Genomic DNA, 22411 nt, shown 5'->3' with positions numbered 1-22411 from the left:
CAGATTGCAAGATAAATACAGATTGAGGACGACCATTTGGGCCACCGTAGCTCATCCACCGAGATAAGACTGCCTTTTTCCCTCTTTCCCTCACTGTCCCCTCCCCGGCATCCACAAGTGCCTCTGAAATGACTCCAAGGTACAAAAATGGGCTGCAAGGTTTTGGGCCCAACAATTGACCTGTGTTGTATCATTTCTTTGTGTGACAAGCTACCTCCTGACATGAAAAATGCTAAATTTGTCTTTCACCAGTTTATACCCCTTTGTCTTTGCCCTACTATCAAGGCTTACCTTGAAATAGTACAGGAAACTTTCGTTTATCCGGAGGTTAAATGTCCGGAAAGCTCTATCTACCGGCAAAATTCAGGAGTCGGTTCAGATAATTTTTTTTCTTTTCGTTGCTTCTTTTCTCCAGTCCTGGCTCTGCAAGCGTCTCTGTAGCTAAGCAACCGCTTCAGCTAGACGCTTGCAAGCTGCGCCGACTGTTTTGAAGCTGTTGCTAAGCAACAGGGTTTGTTGCTTCACACGGAGCTCTGAGCTCCGTATGTTTTAACATTAGCGCTGGTTTCTACGGCAGTTTTGATCTAACGGCACCAGCTCGGTCCCGTTGGTGCTGGATACCAGAAAGTTTCCTGTACTGTGGATATACCTTCTCTATACCGTTTAACATTTTTATACCTTTTTTATAAGATCCCTTCTCAGTCACTTTCTTTCAAGACCCTAAGTTTCTCTAGTTCTACTTGATGACTCAAAACTGACAGTAGAAATCAGCCTCGTGGTCCAAGGTTTGTGATTGAAACTGGATATGGTATTCAAGGTGTGTTTTATCATTCTATTTGTTGTTTGCTGCTCCATTGTGACTCGACCTATTAAATGATAGTAGACTTATCAGCCCAGATCTCTTTCAAATTTAAACTTAACTAGTTTAACACCATTCAGGGAGTATGTTTTTCTTTTTTTCCCAATATGTGCAGTACCTTAAACTTAACTGTACTGAATTTCATCTGCCTCTGTTCTGGTTAATTGTAGATTTTAGCTAGCTATTTTCTACACCCTTTTCTGCCTCATCAAACTTGACTGTCGTGCCATTTTAGCAAGTTCTGGAAATTCAATGAATTTGCATTAAGTTTCTGGATCCAAATCAGAGTGGTTGTAAATTAGAAACCGTAAAGTCACCAGTCTATACTCCCCTGCCACCCCGCCCCCCGACATCACTTGCCCAGTCAATTTCTTATCTATTTCTAGGCATTACCTCAAATTCCCACTGCTTTTTTGGGCAGAATTGCCCAATGAGGGGATCTCATTGAAACTTATAACATTCTGACAGGACTGGACAGACTAGATGCAGGGAGGATGTTCCCAATGGTCGGGGAGTCCAGAACCAGGGGTCACAGTCTAAGGATAAGGGGTAAGCCTTTTAGGACAGAAATGAGGAGGAATTTCTTCACCCAGAGAGTGGTGAACCTGTGGAATTCTCTACCACAGAAGGCAGTAGAGGCCAATACATTAAATATATTCAAGAAGGAGTTGGATATATTTCTTAAGGCTAAAGGGATCAAGGGATATGGGGAGAAGGCAGGGACAGGGTACTGAACTTGGATGATCAGCCATGATCGCATTGAATGGCGGAGCAGGCTCGAGGGGCCGAATGGCCTACTCCTGCTCCTATCTTCTATGTTTCTAATTCTGCCAAAGGCTTTCTGGAAGTCTGTTATTTTCAATTACTTTGATTTGGCTGGACACATTTTATAACCACGCAGGTAAAGTTCACCTATTATCTGCCAAAGTTGAAATTTAAGTGTATAAAGTTTAGTGGAAGTGGGTGACTGGTTTGCTTGGTTATTAATTGATGGGGATATTTTAGGAAACAATAAATATGATTGCAATATTTTTTCTTAAAATTTGTTGATATAGTTCCAGTAATTTTTGTTTTCAAACATCTATCGACAGGATTTCCAAAACAGATCACAGGCGGAGCCATGCAGCTGTCTTTTACACAGATTACAGTGGATTACTATCCCTATCACAGAGCAGGTATAACATTAAAATGCAATGAAACTCCTAAAGTACTCATTCACAAATCCCTCCATGACCTCATTGCACCACCTCTCTTCAGCCTCCTCCAGCCCTACATCTTAGCCTTTGCTCTTCAATCCTCATACTCTACCCTCCTTTGCACCCCACCCACCCATATTGGTGGCAACTTTTAGCTGTCTTTGCCCTACTCTCTAGAACTCTCTCCCTAAGCCCCTCCTTTACTGCTACTCCCTCTGCTTTTAAAAGCATACTCAAAACCAAAAAGGCTATCTTTTCAACCGTGCTTTGTCATTTTTCCTAATTCTTAATATTGCTTGTCATTGATTCTGAAACAACAACAGGTTCCATTTATATAGTGCCTTTAACATCGAAAAATGTTTCAAGCTGCTTCACAGAAACAATCGGACAAAAATCGACAACAAGCTAAAGATGATGATATTAGGAGATGTGACTAAAGGTTTGGTCAAAGTGGTGGGTTTTAAGTAGGGTCTTAAAGGAGGAAAGGGAGATGGAGAGGTTTCGGGAGGGAATTCCAGAGCTTGGAGCCTAGATAGTTGAAGGCATGATGGCCAATAGTGGGGCAAGGGGAGTGTGGGCTACACAGGAGGCTAGAGTTGGAGGGTTCTTGGTTGTAGGGCTGGAGACGGTTCCAGAGATATAGAGGGGAAGACCATTAAGTTATTTGAACATGAGGATGAGAATTTTTAATTTAAGACATTCGGGAGACTTGCAGCCAATGCAGGCCAGTTAGCACGGGTGATGGATGAGTGGGACTCGGCGCGGGATACAATTCGGGCAGCAGAGTTTCAAATGAACGGAAGTTTATGGAGGGTGGAAGATGAGAGGTGAGCCAGGAGAGCATTGGCATTGTCGAGTCTAGAGGTGACAGAGACATGCATGAGGGGTTTGGTGGTAGATGGGCTGAGGCAGGAGCAATTTTAGGGAAGTGGAAGTAAACGGTCTTTGTGATGTAAAGCATATATGGTCAGAAGCTCAACTGTGGTTCAAATAGGACGCTGAGGTAGCAAACCGTCTGGATCAATGTGAGACGGTGACCAGGTAGTTGACAATAATAGTTTTAAAAAGGTTGGTAACACTGCTTGAAGAAGGGAGAGGTAGCAATGGCCGCCACTTAAGAGCAATTGTAATTGGGTTTTTTTGCCCGCAAAAGGAATCTGATGATGTACCTTTTTGAAAAATCAAGTATTTTAATGTTAAAACCTTAAACATGTCATAAGGGACAGACTATAGCAGTGAAATTCCTGAAATGACTAGCTTTGTTTTGTAAAATAATTTGCAGGAGACAGCTGCCAGCACTGGATGTACTATAATGAATCTGCAAAAACTAGATCAACCTGGGCAAAAGAGTTACTGAAGGAATTCAAGTCTAATGTTGAAATGCTGAAACAAGCTGTGAAGGATTACAGTAAAACAAAACCTACTTCACCACCTCCACCTGTGTTAATAGGTAGGTATGTCTTTTGTTCTTTCTTTAAAATAAGTACCAAATTATCCTTGTATTGAGGTTGGAAGATGTCTTAACTCCTTGACTGCTGATACAGATCGTTCCAGTTATCTATGAAAAAGGTTCAGCGCTCAAAGATAAATTGCAGCCAAGATATAACTTGCAGTGCTGGTCATGGTAGGTGTAGGATGAAATGGAAGCAAGATTTGTATACGTTTATCTGTTTAAAGTGGGGGTGCTAACTAACCTTTTGCAGAGGCCACAGTTCCAACCAGTGATTAATTAAGGTCCATTCTCTTAAATGGACCATTAGATGTGTTTTTAAAAGTACCACCACTTGCTACTTTCCTTTCTCCCAAACACAAGCCCATTTGATTTAGCAAAATCAACCAAAAAATTGTAAAGCTGTTGGCTATTTCTGCTTTTTTAAACCAGAAACATCCACTTATTCCGTTAATTGATTGTCCTGCTTTAACTTATTTTGCATCATCGAGTGCTAGAAAGTGGCCACAGGAGGATCAATTGCACCCAAAGCTGGCTTTGGGGTTGAGAGATTCTTCACATTTCTTAGGTTGCACATTCAAGGGAAAAAGTACCCAAACAGGATATTTATCAATTAGAGCTTCTGATTGCAACCACTTTGAAGCTTCATCACCTGCACATCTCTTCTTACTTAAAGCATTACTTGACAGATTAAACCATTTGCTTGACAGAGGGCCCTTGAAGAATCTTGATTGTGAATGATGTGTGCTTGCATTGTTTGCATAGTATTTGAAACAAAAATAACTTCATAGAACAGTAGCTGTCATTTCAAGAATTTAATTTTTGGTCCTTTAAATGCTTTTTTTAATTCTATGTAGAGACCACACTCAAACATAAACCTGTAACTACAGGCAGAGAACAGATGGCAAAAGGAACCAGTCCTGCTAATATTTCATCTGCAACTAGTCAGCAATCAAAGACAAAACTATTATCCAGTTGTTTTGTATTCAGAGTGGAGGATTTAAATATTTATCAGGTGAGAACTAGATATTTTAGAACTGGAATTTATTTAACCTGTATAATATCTGAATTGTTTCACAAATCTTACATTCAATTCTAATGTAATACCATTGTAATTCTGCTTAAGAAATAGTTTAATAATTATATATATTTTTATTTTATATATATATGTCTTCCCTTAAAAAAGCCTAATAGAAATCCATATTATGTGGATTTTAATCCATCACGGTGGCATAGTGGTTAGCACTGTTGCCTCACAGTGCCAGGGACCCGGGTTCAAATCCGGCCTCGGGTGACTGTGTGGAGTTTGCACATTCTCCCCGTGTTTGCGTGGGTTTCCTCCGGGTGCTCCAGTTTCCTCCCACAGTCCAAAGATGTGCGGGTTAGGTTGATTGGCTATGATAAATTGACCCTTAGTGTTAGGGGGATTAAATACGTGGGGTTACGGGGATAGGGTGGGATATGTGTTGGTGTAGGGGTTACGGGGATCGGGTGGGATATGTGTCGGTGCAGGCTCGATGGGCCGAAATGGCCTCTATCTGCACTGTGGGGTTTCTCTGATTTCTGTGATTTCTGTGAAAATATCAAAAGCTTATGATGTGCAGCTACTAAGCATAATGATTTTTTTGCTCACGATGTTGCTGCTTCAATTAAGTGCAGTTTTAACCACAGGGAGCAGTCAGCACGGTTTTGAGTCCCAGGTCATGCCATACAAACCTCCTGGAATTCTTTGAGGTGGTAACGAAGATTGGGAGTGAGGGTAATTCAGTAAATATAATTTACTTAGATTTTCAGAAGGCGTTTGACAAGGTTCTTTGAGGCTAGAAAAGAAGCTCATCGTGTAATAGTTACAAATTACCTAACTGGATAGACAATTGGCTTGGCAACAAAAGACAGAGGGCGTTGATAAATGGAAAGTATTCAGCTTGCGTAACCAGTGTGGTTTCTGCAAGGGTTTGTTCTGGAGCTACTGCTATTTGTAATATTTATGATGGTTGATATGGAACAGGTATCTATAGTATTAAATCATCCCATGACACAAGCTTCATGGACGGGTAATGAGTCAAAAGGCAATTTACTGTGTTTAAAGAAACATGAACAAATTACGTGGATGGGTTGAGATATGGCTGAGGGATTTTAATACGATAGGGTAATGCATGTAGCTACAGGTAACAGTAAATGGGAAAGAATCAAAAAAAGGAAAAGGTTTGGGATCATACTTAACGCATTTGTTTATTGTGAGGCAGTTATTAAAAAGACAAATTCAGTATGGACTATAATTGCATTGGATTATAAGTTATAGTGACATACAGAACAATGATGAGGCTAATACTGGAATGTGGCGTGCAATTTTGATTATCCTACCTCTAAAAGGATATACAGTAGATGCATTAGAAAGGGTTCAGAGTGGGATACACAGTTATGAAGAAAGGCTCAAGCAACTAAATTTAAATGTTCCCGAGAGAAAAGAAGACTGAGTGGGAGGTGTGTGTCTTCAAAATAAGATTGAAGTAAACAAGTTATTTAACTTGGGGAAATGAGGAATAGGCCTGTTCTGCCATTCAGTTAGATCATGGATGATCTGTACCTCAACTCCATTTACCCACCTTTGTTCCATATTCCTTGGTACCCTTACTAAGAAAAATCTATCGATCTCCATCTTAAATTTTAATTGATACAGCATCCATAGTCTTTTGGGGGAGTGAGTTCCAGAATTATATTACCTGTTATGTGAAAAAAGTGCTTTGTGATATCACTCCTAAATGGGCTGGCTCTAATTCTAAGATTATGCCTCCTTGTGCTGGATGCCCCCACCTGATACTGAAGTACAGAATTCATATGCTTTGAGCAAGATTAAAGAGTGGAAAACTTTATCCTCCACACAGGTTAATGGATATCTGGAACAGATTCCCAGAGAAATAAATTGACGTGGAGTTAATCAACACATTTTATTTTTTTTTAAAAGAGGAGCGAGGTCATTTTCTGTTGAGTCGGTAAATTGAGGGTTGCAGAGATAGCAGTAGCATTATATTTTTTAGAAATGGTAGGGGAAGGAACTTGATGTTCCCTAAAGGTGATATAGAAGGGAAATCCATGATAGAATAATCATACATAGTTCTGGATGAGCCGAGCTTACTGGATCAAATGGCCTTTTATTGTTTGAGATTTTTTTCTGTATTTGGTTAAAAAATTACAGTAATTCCTATAAATCATGTAATTGGAACAAATAAAGTTTATGTTGACGGCATGAAGCAACAATGAGGTAGCTGCCCGTCGTCAGAGTAAGATTTCACAGATCTGATCCAGTCATGTATACATTTCCTGTCCATCACATCACAGTTCCTGTATCACACTTCCCTGCCACACTGTTTTGTTGTACTTAATTATATGCACATTTATTCCAGGCTAACTTCGTGCAGGCTTATATTAAATTTTTTCCAACAATCTTTTTTTAAGAAAGATGAGAAACTAAACAAGTAATTTGGAATGTGCAGCGACACTCCCATACCAGCTTTAATAATACAGGAGTCAGAATGCCTAGTCTGACAAAAAAACTAATGTTAGCAACACATTTAAGTGAAAGCTCGACATTTCATCCTGGACTTTGATTTGCATTTCTTCCTGCACAATTCCCTGAACAAGCAGTAGGCTCTGTTTACTTAACAATTATGCTTTGTGACTTTAAAAGAACACAGCTGCACACTAGCAGCAGATATTACGTTGTATAACACTCTTGTTCTTACAGAGTGGCATGTAAGCTGATTTACCATGAGCGTTTTGTCCATCACATTTCAGGTGTCTGGTATGCTCAAATTTCATGTTTAAAAATGGCAAAAAAGATCACAACTGGGCGGGTTAGGAATGTACTAATCAGCAAGTAGCAAGAATGGATGAAAACCACCAAACAGCAGGATTTTCCACAAATCTGAGGATTTGCTATTGGATTAAGATTTACAACATCACTGAGGCATTAATTACAAAACTTAGCTGTGTGGTAGCATTTTCAGTATTTGAAATGCCCATAACAATGTTTCCAGGCGGAGCTGGAGTTTTGTGCCCCGTAGCCATCACTCATACCTGAAGAAGCTCACAGGTTGCAGACCACAACTCCCAACTTGCACTTGCATCTTGGACTTTTTTTTGTGATTCACAAGAAGACTGGCCATTCACAGCAAGTGCTGACTTGTTCACTGATCAGCCTAAGTATTAGAAGTTTAAAAAAAAATGTTTTTGTTGTTCTTGGGATGTGAGCCACCCTGCCAAAGTAGTATTTATTGCCCATCACTATGTGCCCTAAGGCCATTAAGAGTCAACCACATAGCATGGAACTGGCATCACATGTAGGCCAGACTGGGTTAGCGTGTTAGCTCCTTCCCTGAAAGACATTAGTGAACAAGTTGGGTATTGTTGTGACAGTCTGAGAGCTTTCATGGCATTTTCTGGTGCTAGCCCACAAATTATTAAATTTATTTAAGTCAATTTCACAAGTTGCTATAGTGGGATTTGAACTCTGTTTGCTAGTGCTCTAAAGCTTTACAGTACTGGTGATATCACTATCAAGATAACCACATAAAATTCTTAACTTTTTCCCCCTGCAGGTTTCAACAGCAGATCAGCGTCGAGATTCCCCCAAAGCTATGATCTGCTGCAATAAGAAGTCTTTATATCTTCCATCAGAGATGGCAGCTATTCACATTGAATTCACTGAATATTATTTCCCAGATGGAAAAAATTTCCCGAGTAAGAGTTTATATTAAGCTGTTTTATATTATGTAAACTTTCTTATCATATGTTGGATGAAAAGGATTTGGACTGCAAAGCCATTGCACTGTTTGATTTTAGAATGGAGAGGAGAAGGTAAGTGTGGTGTCTTTGAGGTTGAGAGGACTTCAAGATGGTGCCAACTCACAGGTTATTTCTGCAGATTTCAAATATGATGAGTACCAGTGGACAATCTTGCCTGACCTTTGTTTTGAGAGAGAGAGAGAGAGGCTTAGTGAGATTCCTGTCTACTCTATATGGATCTTGGAACTGGAGTATTCATCTTGGATAAAATCTATGACTCAGTCATATTCTCACATAACCTCAAGCTTCTTCATGAGGACTATGAGGCACGAGGTCAAAAGCCTTACAAAGGTTACTGGAAGCAATGTAAGTGGCTATCCTCTGAGCTGTACAATGTTCTACAATCTTGTACTAAGCCAAAACTATCTTGCATGTTGCTCATGAAAATGAAATCCAGCCTGTTCCTTTCCAATTGGTTTATGAGCCTTCAGAATATCCAATATACTTGATGCAGCAAAACAAAGAACCACATCAAGAGCCGGTGATGGCAGCAAGATTCCATGGTTATTTTCAGTTTCACTGTGCCCTGGAATATTGAGAATAAGCATGCCTCAAAAAACAATAAATAATTCCGTTTCCCAATCTCGGAAGATGAGGTGAGTTGGAGTTTCCTTGCACTGATCTCCACGACAATTACTGTTCTACCCCCTCTTGCCTGGGGCAGATTTTAGGATTTTGTTATGATTATAGTCCACACCTGCTGTAAGCTAGGTAATACGGTGTGGTGTCCATTTTCTCCCTGAAAGTTGGGTCATTAAGGCCTTCAACCTGTGCAGCACACTTTTTTTGTGAAAACTCCATGTGGATGGGTCCTTGGCAATGTTCCCTTTATTTATTTTTTCGTGCGTGGTCCCTTTAAATTTGCTGCGCCCAGTTATCTTTTCCAGCGGCAACAGCTGGTGAGCGGCCTGCGCGGGACCACTCGATCGATGAGCGGCCGCGCACCTTCGGGAGAACGTTGGCCCTTGGTCTGTTGGTTCAAATACCATCTGCGTATAATGCTCTCGCTAGACTCTGAGGATGCCTTCATGGATTTTTTTGAGAACTCATCAGTCATTGGCACTAGCCCAAAGGGACTCCCTTGATCACTAGTTGATGACAAATTTTAGCCGATAGAAAAATGGCTTCGGAGAATTTTAATGTAATTTTGCACCCTTGCAGGTTAATGTAACCCATTGATCATACTTCATTTCCCTAATGACCCTCTTGGCCTTACAGTGCACTGTACCATAATATATTTTTTACAGCACCTGTTAGTTGCTCTAAAGAGACACGCAGATCACATGCATGTGTTGTTCCTTAAACACCCTCAGCTTTATTATGCAAACTTGAGTTGCAACATGTTGCATAATACATTATATTTTGGTATATCATAAGGGGTTTGTCCTACATAGCTAGGAGATACTGGACGCTGTAGCTGTTCTCTTACATTGCCATTGAATTCTGCCTAATTAAATAAACTGGCTTTTGCTAATGAATGTCTTATTAATATTGAAGTGTTGGGACCTAGAAATATTATAACCATTTCATCATCTTGCCAATGTTTGTATGCTATAGTGTTGCATTATTTTTATAAGCTATCAATACGAGTGAAATGTAAATGATGCACTTCATTGTAAATATTAAGAACTGTGAAAATATTGACTGTGTAGAAGCCCAAAAAATGTATTTGAGGTCTAAAGGTTTTTCACTAGTGAATGAGCATCAGCATTGCACCATCATTGTGTTCAGCAAATTTTATTACATCTCAGAGATTGGACCTTTTGAGTTAAAACATACTGGAGAGAATTCACTTCTGGGCAGTGAAAATGGAATTAACGTGTGGTAAATGTGGTCAGGGTACCAAAAACTTTTATTTCACCAGTAGGTGAAAAGAACTTAGAACCGTCAAAGAGAAATACTTAATTTATATTTGCTAGATTTCATAGATATCCTGTAACATGGATTCAAAGAAAGTGTATATGCAAAGTTATGTGTGACTATGGATAACATTTGTTTAGAAAATAAAATTAATGTTATTTTTGTAGTGTTGCCTGGCATTGTGAGACACGTACCAGCTGTGAGTATATTCTCACTAAAATGCATTGTATATTAACGTTACTTCAGAAAGTATCCTTAAGTACAGACCAATTGTTTTTATTGAAATTCATTCTTGTGGCCTTGTATTATAGCCATATGGAATGTGTTGGACAGATTGGAAAAGAACCAACATCAGAGTTCTGTCCTAGATCTCCTTTGCTGTACAGGTTACACTACTATTATTATCTCTCTAAAATGGTTTTGTTTTTAGTTGGTGGGGCTGATTGTCAAAATCATGAAGCTTTATCATCCATTTATTCTGCATGACATTCCTTGAATCATATCTGGGAGAATAAATAATGTGCTTAGTTGAAACTTTTAAAATGGGTTTTCACCAAATTGCATTTTTGCTGAATTGCAACAAACCATGAAGACTTAAGGCTGCAATATCACATGCTTGTATTTAAAAGAAGCCTCACACCAAAGCTTTATGCTAAGGTAGAACACACATAGTTTATCATGATATGCAACACTGAATGTCTGTTTTCAGAACTTCCACTAAACTTTACAAGTGCAGACTCTAAACAGGTACGACAAGTTTCATATTTTAATGGATACATGTAATCATGTAATTTGGCATGTTGTCTCCTAAATTTGTATAAGAAAAGTTCTTTGTAAATGTTAAATATTTTGACATTACATCCAGACCATATACTTGAGCAAAAACTGAATCAAGACAAACAAATTGATGTATAATATTTTGTGCACTTGAAAGTTCACTTTTTTTTTTATTCGTTCATGGATGTAAATGCAAGGCCAGCATTTATTGCCCTTGAGAAGGTGGTGGTGAGACGCCTTCTTGAACTGCTGCAGTCTGTGTGGTGAAGGTACTCCCACGGTGCTGTTAGGGAGGGAGTTCCAGGATGTTGACCCAGTGACGATGAAGGAACGCCGATATACTTTCAAGTCAGGATGGTGTGTAACTTGGAGGGGATCTTGGCGGTGGTGGTGTTCCCATGCGCCTGCTGCCCTTGTCCTTCTAGGTGGTAGAGGTCGCGGGTTTGGGAGTTGCTGTCGAAGAAGCCTTGGCGAGTTGCTGCAGTGCATCTTGCAGATGGTATACACTGCAACCACGGTACGTGGGTGGTGGAGGGAGTGAATGTTTAAGGTGGTGGATAGGGTGCCAATCAAGCGGCTGCTTTGTCCTGGATGGTGTCAAGCTTCTTGAGTGTTGTCGGAGCTGCACTCATCCAGGCAAGTGGAGAGTATTCCATCACATTCTTGACTTGTGCCTTGTAGATGGTGGAAAGGCTTTGGGAACTCGGGAGCTGAGACGCTCACTGCAGAATACTGAGCCTCTGACCTGCTCTTGTTGCCGCAGTATTTATGCGGCTGGTCCAGTTAAGTTTCTGGTCAATGGTGACCCTCAGGACTTTGATGGTGGGGAATTCAGCGATGGTAATCCTGTTGAATGTCAAGCGGAGGTGGTTAGACTCTCGCTTGTTGGAGATAGTCATTGCCCGGCACTTGTGTGGCATGAATGTTGCGTGCCTCTTATCAGCCCAGCCTGAATGTTGACCAGGTCTTGCTGCATGCGGGCATAGGCTGCTTCATTATCTGAGGAGTTGCGAATGGAACTGAACCCTGCAATCATCAGTGAACTTCTGACCTTATGATGGAGGGAAGGTCATTGATGAAGCAGCTGAAGATGTTTGGGCCTAGGACAATGCCCCGAGGAACTAATGCAGTGATGTCCTGGGCTGAGATCATTGACCTCCAACAGGTCTGACTCCAGCCAGTGGAGAGTTTTCCCCCCGATTCCCATTGACTTCAATTTTACTAGAGTTCCTTGATGCCACACTCGATCAACTGCTGCCTTGATATCAAGGGCAGTCACTCTCGCTTCACCTCTGGAATTCAGCTCTTTTGTCCATGTTTGGACCAAGGCTATAACGAGGTCTAGAGCCGAGTGGTCCTGGCAGAACCCAAACTGAGCATCGGTGAGAAGGTTGTTGCTGAGTAAGTGCCGCTTGATAGCACCGTCGACGACACCTTCCATCACTTTGATGATGATTGAAAGTAGACTGATGGGGCGGTAATTGGCCGGATTGAATTTTTCTTGCTTTTTGTGCACAGGACATACCTGGGCAGTTTTCCACATTGTCGGGTAGATGCCAGTGTTGTAGCTGTACTGGAACAACTTGGCTAGAGGCATGGCTAGTTCTGGAGCACAAGTCTTCAGCAAGGCAGCCAGGATGTTGTTGGGGCCCATAGCTGTTGCTGTATCTAGTGTGCTCAGCCGTTTCTTGATATCACATGGAGTGAATCGAATTAGCTGAAGACTGGCTTCTGTGATGGTGGGGACCTCAGGAGTAGGCCGATATGGATCATCCACTTGGCACTTCTGGCTGAAGATGGTTGAAAATGCTTCAGCCTTGTCTCTTGCATTTGCGTGCTGGTCTACACCATCATGGAGCCTCTTCCTCCCGTTAGTTGTTTAATTGTCTGCCACCATTCACAACGAGATGTGGGAGGACTGCAGAGCTGTGATCTGATCCGTTGATTGTTGGATCGCTTAGCTGTCTATAGCATGCTGCTTCCGCTGTTTAGCATGCATTTAGTCCTCTGTTGCAACTTCCCCATGTTGCCACCTTATTTTTAAGTACGCTCATGGCATGTTCTTCTGCACTCCTCATTGAACCAGGGTTGGTCCTCTGGCTTGATGGTAATGGTAGAGTGAGGGATATGCTGGGCCATGAGGTTACAGATTGTGGTGGAATACAATTCTGCTGCTGATGACCCACAGCGCCTCATGGATGCACAGTTTTGAGCTGCTCGATCTGTTCTGAATTTATTCCATTTAGCACGGGTGGTAGTGCAACACAACATGATGGAGGGAGTTTGTCTCCACAATGACTGTGCGGTGGTCACTGCTACCAGTGCTGTCATGGACAGATGCATCTGTGACAGGTAGATTGGTGAGGACAAGGTCAAGTGTGTCTTTCTCTCGTGTTTGTTTTCTCGCCACCTATCGTAGGCCCAGTCTGACAGCTATGTCGTTCAGGGCTCGGTCAGTAGTGGTGCTACCGAGCCACTCTTGGTGATGGACATTTAAGTCCCCCACCCAGAGTACAATCTGTGCCCTTGCTACCCTCAGTGCTTCTTCCAAATAGTGTCAACATGGAGGAATGCTGATTCATCAGCTGAGGGAGAGCAGTAGGTGGTATTGCAGGAGGTTTCCTTGCCCGTGCTTGACCTGAAGCCATGAGACTTCATTGGGTCTGGAGTCAATGTTGAGGACTCCCAGGGCCACTCCTTCCCGACTGTATACCACTGTGCCGCCACCTCTGATGGGTCTGTCATGCCAATCACTTAAAATGAAGATTTAGGATTTTTAAAAACCACAATTTCAACCTCTGACATGGATTACCGACTGGATCTTTAAATCAGAAATATTCTGATCAAATAGAATTTGAAACTCTGATTTGTTTTTGGTCGGAGGAAACTGCAGAAAATTTTCCACTTTTTATCTTCAGTTTCATTCTATTGAGTTAAATACGGCTTATTCTATAAAACTAAATGTAGGTATGGGACAGATTAAAAAGTTGAGCTGCTCACAATGTGTTCTCCTCTACATTGGGGAGACCAAACGCAGATTGGGTGACCGCTTTGCAGAACACCTCCGTTCAGTCCGTAAGGGTGACCCCGAGCTTCCGGTCGCCTATCATTTCAATTCACCGCTCCATTCCCACTCAGACCTCACCGTCTGCAGCCTCTTGCATTGTTCCACAGAAGCTCAGCGTAAGCTTGAGGAACAGCACCTCATCTTCCGATTAGGCACTTTACAGCCTTCCGGACTCAATATCGAGTTCAACAATTTCCTCGGCCCCTATTATATTTTTATATATTTTTTATCCACACGTTTGGTTTGTGCCTTTTCCTTTTTTCTCTCCCACATGGCAGCTGTCTCTCATTCTGCCAGCGCATTTCACACTTCATCTAGAGCCATCTTTTGTCTCTTTACCTGTCCTATTACCATCTCGTCTCGCCTTGAATATCTCTTAATGTCTCATCACCTCTCAGACCTTCCCTTTTGTTCTTTCATCCCCCCCCCCCCCCCCATTTCCCAGCCCGCAAACTGGCCTTTTAATCTGTTTCATTTCCTGCTTTTTTTTCTCAGTTCTGAAGAAGGGTTTCGACCTGAAACGTTAACTCTGTTTCTCTCTCCACGGATGTTGCCTGGCCTGCTGAGTTTTTCCAGCGTTTTCTGTTGTTATTTTGGATTTACAGCATCGCAGTATTTTGCTGTCATAAAAAATTGAACTTCTAGGTTCTGCTCAAATAATGGGGAAAACATTAAATCTTTGAGAACATTTATTACACTTCAAAAAAAATTATACTGGCATAATCTCAATATTTTGACAATTTCAGCTCCATTAACTTCTATCTCTACAATCAGCGTACTAGTTGAAACTTTTTATTAAATCTGTAGAAGCTTTTGTAGCACATGAATGCATGCAGTAATTCTAGTTTTTAAATGACAAATTACTGTAGCAAAATTACCCTTTTAAATACTATTGAAAAGATAGACATTAACAAATGTTCAAAACGCAGTGCGTTAGATCACTATTAGATCATCATGGCAAATCACTGGTGAAAACCCTGACTCTCTAATTAATATATTGAATTTCACAACTTGGTAAATTATTTTTTCTATTAAATTTTGCACAGAAATTGAATAAATATATTATATCTTAATTTTGTTACGGCAAAACCCATTCTACATGATATTTTCTTTTATGCCCCGCCTACTCCGTGGTATTCATGGATTATTCCATGAGAAATACTGATCAAATTTTGTAATCATCAATACTCTCTCAATATATATCACAAAAACTGTGCCACATTGGGTAGGAAGTCAGAGTCCATCCATCTCCAGTACAATGGGTATTGCCTTGAATATTGATGCGAATATCACTTGACCCTTCAATTTTTAATAAAATATGTATGTATTCCTGTCTGCAGTTCCTTGCCCTAATCTTTATGTACAGATGAATGCACTACAGTTCACTCTTGATGCCAGGAGCATGTTGTGGCTGAACCAGTTTATACTAGATCTGAAGCAGAGTCTGGAACAGTTCACAGCTATCTACAAACTTGATAGCGGGAAAAAAGATGAACATGTTGACGTACGAGTTGATGGACTGATGCTCAAGGTATGTAAAGGTACAAAGTTGCAGCTGGGATATAATAGCCTTAAAATTAAGCAATGAAATATTAGTGCGTAACGCAATGGCCTGAAATTTCTCTCTCTTTTAGTGACGACTTTTAACGCTAATATCCCATGGCTTAATTTCAAGGCCAGTGTCTTCTGGTTTCAATATATATGGCTTTCATCAAAGTCCAAAAAAAAGAGAAAAAATGGAGTCTGGTATGAACTGAAACCAGCCGTGTATAGATAAGGATAACATCAGTTAACTTCAAATCACCATAACTTGTTGGCTGGAAGACATTTTGGATGCTCACCAATGTTCCATCTAATTTCTTTTGGCATGCACGATCTTTACATTGAAAAGCCAGCAAGCCGGGTGCGCAGGTTCCCTGGAGAGCTGCACAATCTGCTTGCAGGGAACATTGATGCCCACCATGTTCTATGCTCATATAGATCAGGGGTCCGCAAGAAGATTTCAAGTGGTCCACCAGTTGGTTTGTCCTATCAATATACAGGGGAGAATACTAATGTTTATGGCATAAACGTCAGTAGTCTCCCCTGTATATTGAGACGAGTGGAATAGCCTCAGCTATACAAAGACTGTGCATGCACAGTTAATTCAGATTCTTACTGTTCGACACAATTTGAATGCTAAGACCGGTCCCTTTGCATGTCACTGACTTTTACAGTAGCATTTATCTTGGTAAGTTTTTTTTTGATCCTGCCCTAATTACTTCCATGTTCATAAACCACTCGCCACTTTTAACTATTAAATAAAATAGTGGGAGTTATACCTTCTCTTCTGGGGAATTAAAACCTGAGTTGGGGTGGGGAAATCCGTGAGTTAGTCCAGTGTTGCGTGGACTGAGGTATTGTGAGTCTTTCCTTTCAACCCTTTTTCACCGCGTGCGGAGCTGCCCTGTCTCGGTTGGAAACCGCCCGCGTGTTTGAAAAGAGACCGTTTTTTTCCTGATTAAACTTATGTTTGAGACGGGGAGAGGGCGCTGTAAATAGAGAGAGTGTGCGCACCACATGGCCTTTGGAGGTGGTGGAAAGGAGGGGCTGAAAGAAAGAGATTTTCCAGTCTCTGGGCTTGTGGCAAGGTTGTAATAGTCAGGATCCGGTTTGACTCTTCTTTCAATGTCTTCAGTCTGAGTTAATAAATTAGCTGACGGCGTTAATCACGATTTTCCTCATACGTCAGACTCTTGAGTTTTATATTCATAGCCATGTGCTTCTCTGACTGACAGGCCAGAATTGCACACAATACTCCAGTTGTGGCCGAGCCAGTGTTTCATAATGGTTCATCATAACTTCCTTGCTTTTGTACTCCATGCCTCTATTTATGAAGCCCAGGATCCCGTATGCTTTTTTAACCGCTTTCTCAACCTGCCCTGCCACCTTCAATGATTTGTGCACATATACCCCCAGGTCTCTCTGTTCATGTACGCCCTGCAGAATTGTACCCTTTAGTTTATATTTACTCTCCTCGTTCTTTCTACCAAAATCTATCACTTTGCACTTTTCTGCATTAAATTTCATCTGCCACGTGTCCGTGCATTCCACTAGTCTGTCTATGTCCTCTTGAAGTCTATCTCTATCCTCCTCACTGTTCACCATACTTCCAAATTTTGTGTCATCTGCACATTTTGAAATTGTGCCCTGTACACCCAAGTCCAAGTCATTAATATAAATCCAGAAAAGCAGTGGTCCTTGTACCAACCCCTGGGGAACCCCACTATGTATCTTCCTCCAGTCCGATAAACAATCATTCACCACTACTCTCTGTTTCCTGTCACTTAGCCAATTTTGTATCCATGCTGCCACTGTCCCTTTTATTCCATGGGCTTCAACATTGCTGGCAAGCCTATCATGTGGCACTTTATCAAACACCGTTTGGAAGTCCATGTACACCTCATCATCCCCCTCTGTTACCGCATCAAAAAACTCGATCAAGTTACTTAAACACGATTTGCCTTTAACAAATCTGTGCTGACTTCCCTTAATTAATCCACACGTGTCCAAGTGACTGTTACTTTTGCCCCGGATTATCGTTTCTGAAAGCTTCCCCACTATCGAGGTTAACCTGACTGGCCTGTAATTGCTGGGTTTATCCTTGCACCCATTTTTGAACAAGGGCGCAACAGTTGCAATTCTCCAGTCCTCTGGAACCACCCCCGTATCCAAGGAGGATTGGAAGATTATGGCCAGTGCCTCTGCAATTTCCACCTTTACATCCCATCCGGTCCTGGTGACTTATCTACTTTAAGTACAGCCAGCCTTTCTAGTACCTCTTTATCAAAACTGAAGAGTACAAAAAAGTTCCTAGTTTTTGAGGATGTTCTTTTTCCTTTGATGTTGAACCAATTTATTTGCAGCAGCCAAGCAATCAAAATGTTAACAGTTATAGTAGTTACAAATCGCAAGCAACCCAATTCAACCCAACCAGTCTGTCAGTATTTACCCTCCGCATAAGCAAATAGTCCTAATCACATTTACTCAACCTATAACACTGACCGTGCAAATTGATTTCAGCTTTACCTCATAAAATGGTTCCTAAAGTAGTATTTTTTGAAAAAATTGAAGTTGTTCTTAGCTGCTTTTCTAAGTTGTTTAGACTTTGAAAATATCTTTATTTTGCACCAGTTTATTGTTCCAACCGATAAGGGACCCGATGACCATCAAGACCGTCCACAATCGATTTCTATTCAGACAGCAGAGGTAATCGCTACAAATACAAGGCACTCACCAAACTGTACGCGGACTGACCTGGAAGCCATGCTGCAGGAGTTCAAAGATAACTTTTTTAGCAAATCTTTTACAACCTTTCCCAAAACAACGAACAGTTTCAATGTATTGCATCCAGTATTTCAAAGGCATGCCCATGAGCAGGACACCAAATTGCATGAAATTTATAAGGGCTTAGTTACTCCAAAGTTGAGTACAAATGCATTGAAAACTTTTGCTGCTACAGACCTGTGGGCCATACACTTTTCTCAGTTTTGGGTCGACTATGAAGGAATGAAGAGCGGGAAAGGAAGACCTGTGGGATTTGTGGATTCTTTTCCTCTTTCAATCTGGGTTTGTCAACCCAATAGATTTGCAAAATCTCAAGAATATGTCCCATCTTCCAGACAATCTGCCTCTCAAATTCCCAAAAGTGAATCCAGTGACTTAAGCATCCGTTTGCAACATAAAAAGCTCCTGAGGGATTACTATAGTACAGAATCCGAACCAGTCACAAATGGACTGGGAAAATCAAAGTCTTTAGATGGTGCTGCTGGATCCTTGAAATCCTTGCAGTTTTCAGATGCAGATATACATGTTCTTGTACATATTCAAAAGCATGTGAGCATGCAGGTTAATCATCATCAATACTGCTTCTTGCTCCGCCTTCAACAGTCGATAAAAAAGCTTCAGGAACAATTTCAGAAGAACATAGAGAAGGTGACTGGAAAGCCAGCAGAGCAGACCAAAGTTTGCATTGGGTTGGTGATTAAAAGTGCTGAAGTAGCTTTACTGCTTCATCCACTGCCTCAGCCTGAAGCAAGCACTAAGACTCCAGCTGAAAATGCAAGTCCTTCAGCATCTGACCTTTCACCTTCTGAAAGTAGAGAAACTCTGGCAGCTGAGAATGAAGCACCAAGTGATGATTCAAGTACTGACCATCTCAGCAAAAAAACACTTAATGAATCCGGAAATGCTCAAACTGAAAGCACAGATAAAAGTACTGTCGGGCCTATGGACTCTTTGCTTTCTAAATCATATAGTGACTCGGCTTTGATAAAAGGAATGATGTCACAGTCCTCTTTTGATGCTACTGTTAGTCAATTTCCAGTATCATCAGATGCCTCTGGAGACATCGATGAAACTCGTTCAGAAGATAAAAATCAGCTCGGTGAAGCCACAAAGTTATCAAATGTTGAAGCTCTCGGTATTTCTCAAAGCATGGAGCCACTGAACGTTTGCACAATAAACAAAGATGAATGCAGTAATCTTTCTTCGTGTAAGGAGAATTGCCAAGAGGAAATATCAAGTACTTTGCAAAACAAAAGAAATGGAACCGTAGATTCATTAAATGACTTAACATATCATGATCATGAGAATCCCTTGCAAAACTTTGATTACAGTAAAGAAACACCACCTTCAACAAAGTTTGTTACACCTCATTCGGTATCAAGGTATGCAGCTATTTCAAATCAATATTTATCATTATTTGAAGGCAATTTAGGATAATGTATAACCATACAGCAGTTTTATTATGGGTTGGTATTTCATATTTGGCACAGTCCATAGCTGTTGCTTTTTTTTTCTTAACTGCTCCTTGTTATGTTGCCCTATTTATGAAGGAAAATGTTGTTAGACATTATAATTCCTTTTTAGCATATGGACAAAAAGAATTCAGCCAAATTTTTCTATATTGGCAGAAGTACTTTATTGTAATAGTTGGAAAAACCACAGATTTTCAATTCCTCTGTACTGGAACCTGATTGATTATAATGTTCACAAAATCTAAACAAGCTAAAATGCAACCTAAATCATTATCTTTGCTGTGTTGGGTGTGAATTCCCTTATAATGAATATCTGAATCCCTATTCTGGCCTGTATCTTTATGTCCGTTACAGAGCTTTTTCTTGCTTATATACAAATTCAACTTTGTTTTAAACTTATAGTTTCAAAATTTATACAACATTTGCACTCAGGCTCTATCTAGTGGCCACCTCGTGCAGAGCACTTAACTTTTCTGGGTTAATATATAATATATTTACTGATGCACTACAAGTTCCACTTGAAGCAGTACCTATCAAAGATAAGTGACAGGCTTGAAATTGGCAGATTCAGTGGGATAAGTGATCTAGTCCAAATTGTGCAGAAAAGTTAGTGAAGAGGTTGATGGATCAACAGTGAGTAATCTTCACATGAAATAGAAGTACAAAACAAATATATAGGGCATGAAGGGGGCGCATGGATAAATAGATTAACATTAAATTGAAACTTAAGAGGAAGGTGTTCGATAAAATGAAGGCTAGCAATTCTGAAGAAAACCATGAGGGATCTAGAAAATGTAGTGGGAAAGTGAAAAATCATTAGAATGGCTCAAAAGGAGGATGAAAAAAGCTGACCAATAATGGAAAAGAAAATAGAGGATTTTTAAGCATATCAAAGGTAAAAGAATAATTTGAGAGCCATGGGGCAAGTCTAGCTGTGGAGGATTATGGTATGGCAGACATATTGATAATTTATTAATCTTGCATCTTTGTGCACTTCCTGTTGATTTTTTATTATAAATTCCTATGTCAACATTTATAATGGAAACTGCTAGCCTACGTAAACTTATGTGCCCAGATTTTGCTGTAAAAATAACAATGAGGCTATCAGCGCTCACCGTTATTAAGGAGTAAATCGGGCAGCAACTTCCGGCGTCCGCACATGCGCAGTTAAACGCAGAAATCAGGAAGCTGCTGTCTGATTTGCCCTGCTCCTCCACAGGCTTCCACAAGCCAGTCTGCCCTCGGGCTCACCTCACCCCAAAGCCTAGAGACCGAGGCATTACTGTAAAGGGGATGGACAGCTGTGCCATTTGTGCATTAACCCCACGGGGTTGGGGGAAGAATTTCAGAGTGGCACCTTGCCGTTCTGTGGGTTGGCGAGCTGTTCCAGAGGTGACCATCAATATGGGCCCCCTTTCCACCAGTATAAAATACTGGCAAGGAAAATGGGCTCTATCATTCAGGCACGTGTTCTTCTGGGGCAAAGGAGTTGGAACAGGCAGGATTTCTGGTGGGTGACATCTCTCATTCCTTGCTCACCTGCCTAGGTGATGGCATCTTTACTTTGCTGAGACCAGGAATTTCTAACCTTTTATCTTGATTACTTTAGACTAGCTCTAGATAGGTAAATATTAAATTATGATTGCAAAATGTACGGAACTAATGTATAATTCACTTGTTTTAAATTTTATTTCTGCATGTCTCACTTTAAAACAAGGAGGTTCATAACCATATTCTGCTGATATGAATATCTAATGCTATCTTTTCTTCTGACCCTCTCCATATTCTTTTTTAAAATCAGTTTATTATTCTGTTCCCTGGTAAATTATGCTGCAGCATGCACCATTTCTCAGCACAAACTGTGACCAGTGGACCTGTTCCCAATCTGTGCTGATGTCTAGCTTTAGCTCAGTACCTGGAGATCACCAGAGTGGCCTGGATTGACTTGCTGTTCGTGGGCAAATCACTTTGACGACACTTGCTGTGTTGGCCAGCAAAATCAGTCACTTTCTGTTTATATTGTTTAGTTTTGTTATAGTAGGACTGCTTTGTCACAAAGTGAAGTCTTTTAGACAGTGATGCAACATTACTGAATATGTTTCAAGGGGAAAGTATCTTATTGACTGAATAACATACCCAGAAACAAGTTGGATTTACTTATGACTAAATGGGACACATCAGCACTTGTCAGTGCCATCACCTACCCAGAGTGAAGAAAATTAATTTCTCCTACTGATAGCTTGCGATGCTCAGGTTGAGTTATGAGGCCTTTGCAAGCAGAGTACATTTGGAAATGCTATTGATCTTCAAGCATTGCAGTGGGGCAGGAGTTTGCTGCAGCGTGGTATGCCATACAGATCTCCACATTAATCTTTGATTTGATCAGTTTATCACTTGTCCAGTTTGGGCCTGGCAGGTATTGAAGTTTTATATAATGTGGTGTTGAAGGTTTTCAGTAAAGTTTCATTGGCAGGAAAACAACCATTAGAACTTGATCCCTGATCCCAATCCATCCCTTGCCCTTCTTGTGACCCTTTGCTCTGTTTTGGACCTGGCAAA

General features: G+C 40.8%; 1 protein-coding gene across 7 annotated transcripts in view; it reads left to right on the top strand.

Moving 5' to 3' along the window:
- The window catches only part of bltp3b (bridge-like lipid transfer protein family member 3B), a 145368-nt gene that overhangs the window by 67487 nt on the left and 55470 nt on the right, over nt 1-22411 (top strand). For 6 of the 7 annotated variants that reach the window (XM_086010215.1, XM_086010216.1, XM_086010212.1 and 3 more), the window contains exons 9-15: nt 1951-2034; nt 3338-3505; nt 4363-4520; nt 8104-8245; nt 10522-10596; nt 15395-15585; nt 18228-19762. In XM_086010215.1, the coding sequence (XP_085866341.1) occupies nt 1951-2034; nt 3338-3505; nt 4363-4520; nt 8104-8245; nt 10522-10596; nt 15395-15585; nt 18228-19762 (2353 nt within the window). The remainder of the gene's footprint in view (nt 1-1950; nt 2035-3337; nt 3506-4362; nt 4521-8103; nt 8246-10521; nt 10597-15394; nt 15586-18227; nt 19763-22411) is intronic. The other variant, XM_086010213.1, reaches the window with a different exon arrangement.

Source organism: Somniosus microcephalus, chromosome 17, assembly GCF_052327205.1.
Source record: "Somniosus microcephalus isolate GS21.2 chromosome 17, FLI_Smic_1.0, whole genome shotgun sequence".
Lineage (NCBI taxonomy): Eukaryota > Metazoa > Chordata > Chondrichthyes > Squaliformes > Somniosidae > Somniosus > Somniosus microcephalus.
Note: the sequence above shows the minus strand (reverse complement) of the source record. Positions and strands in the feature narration are given on the sequence as shown.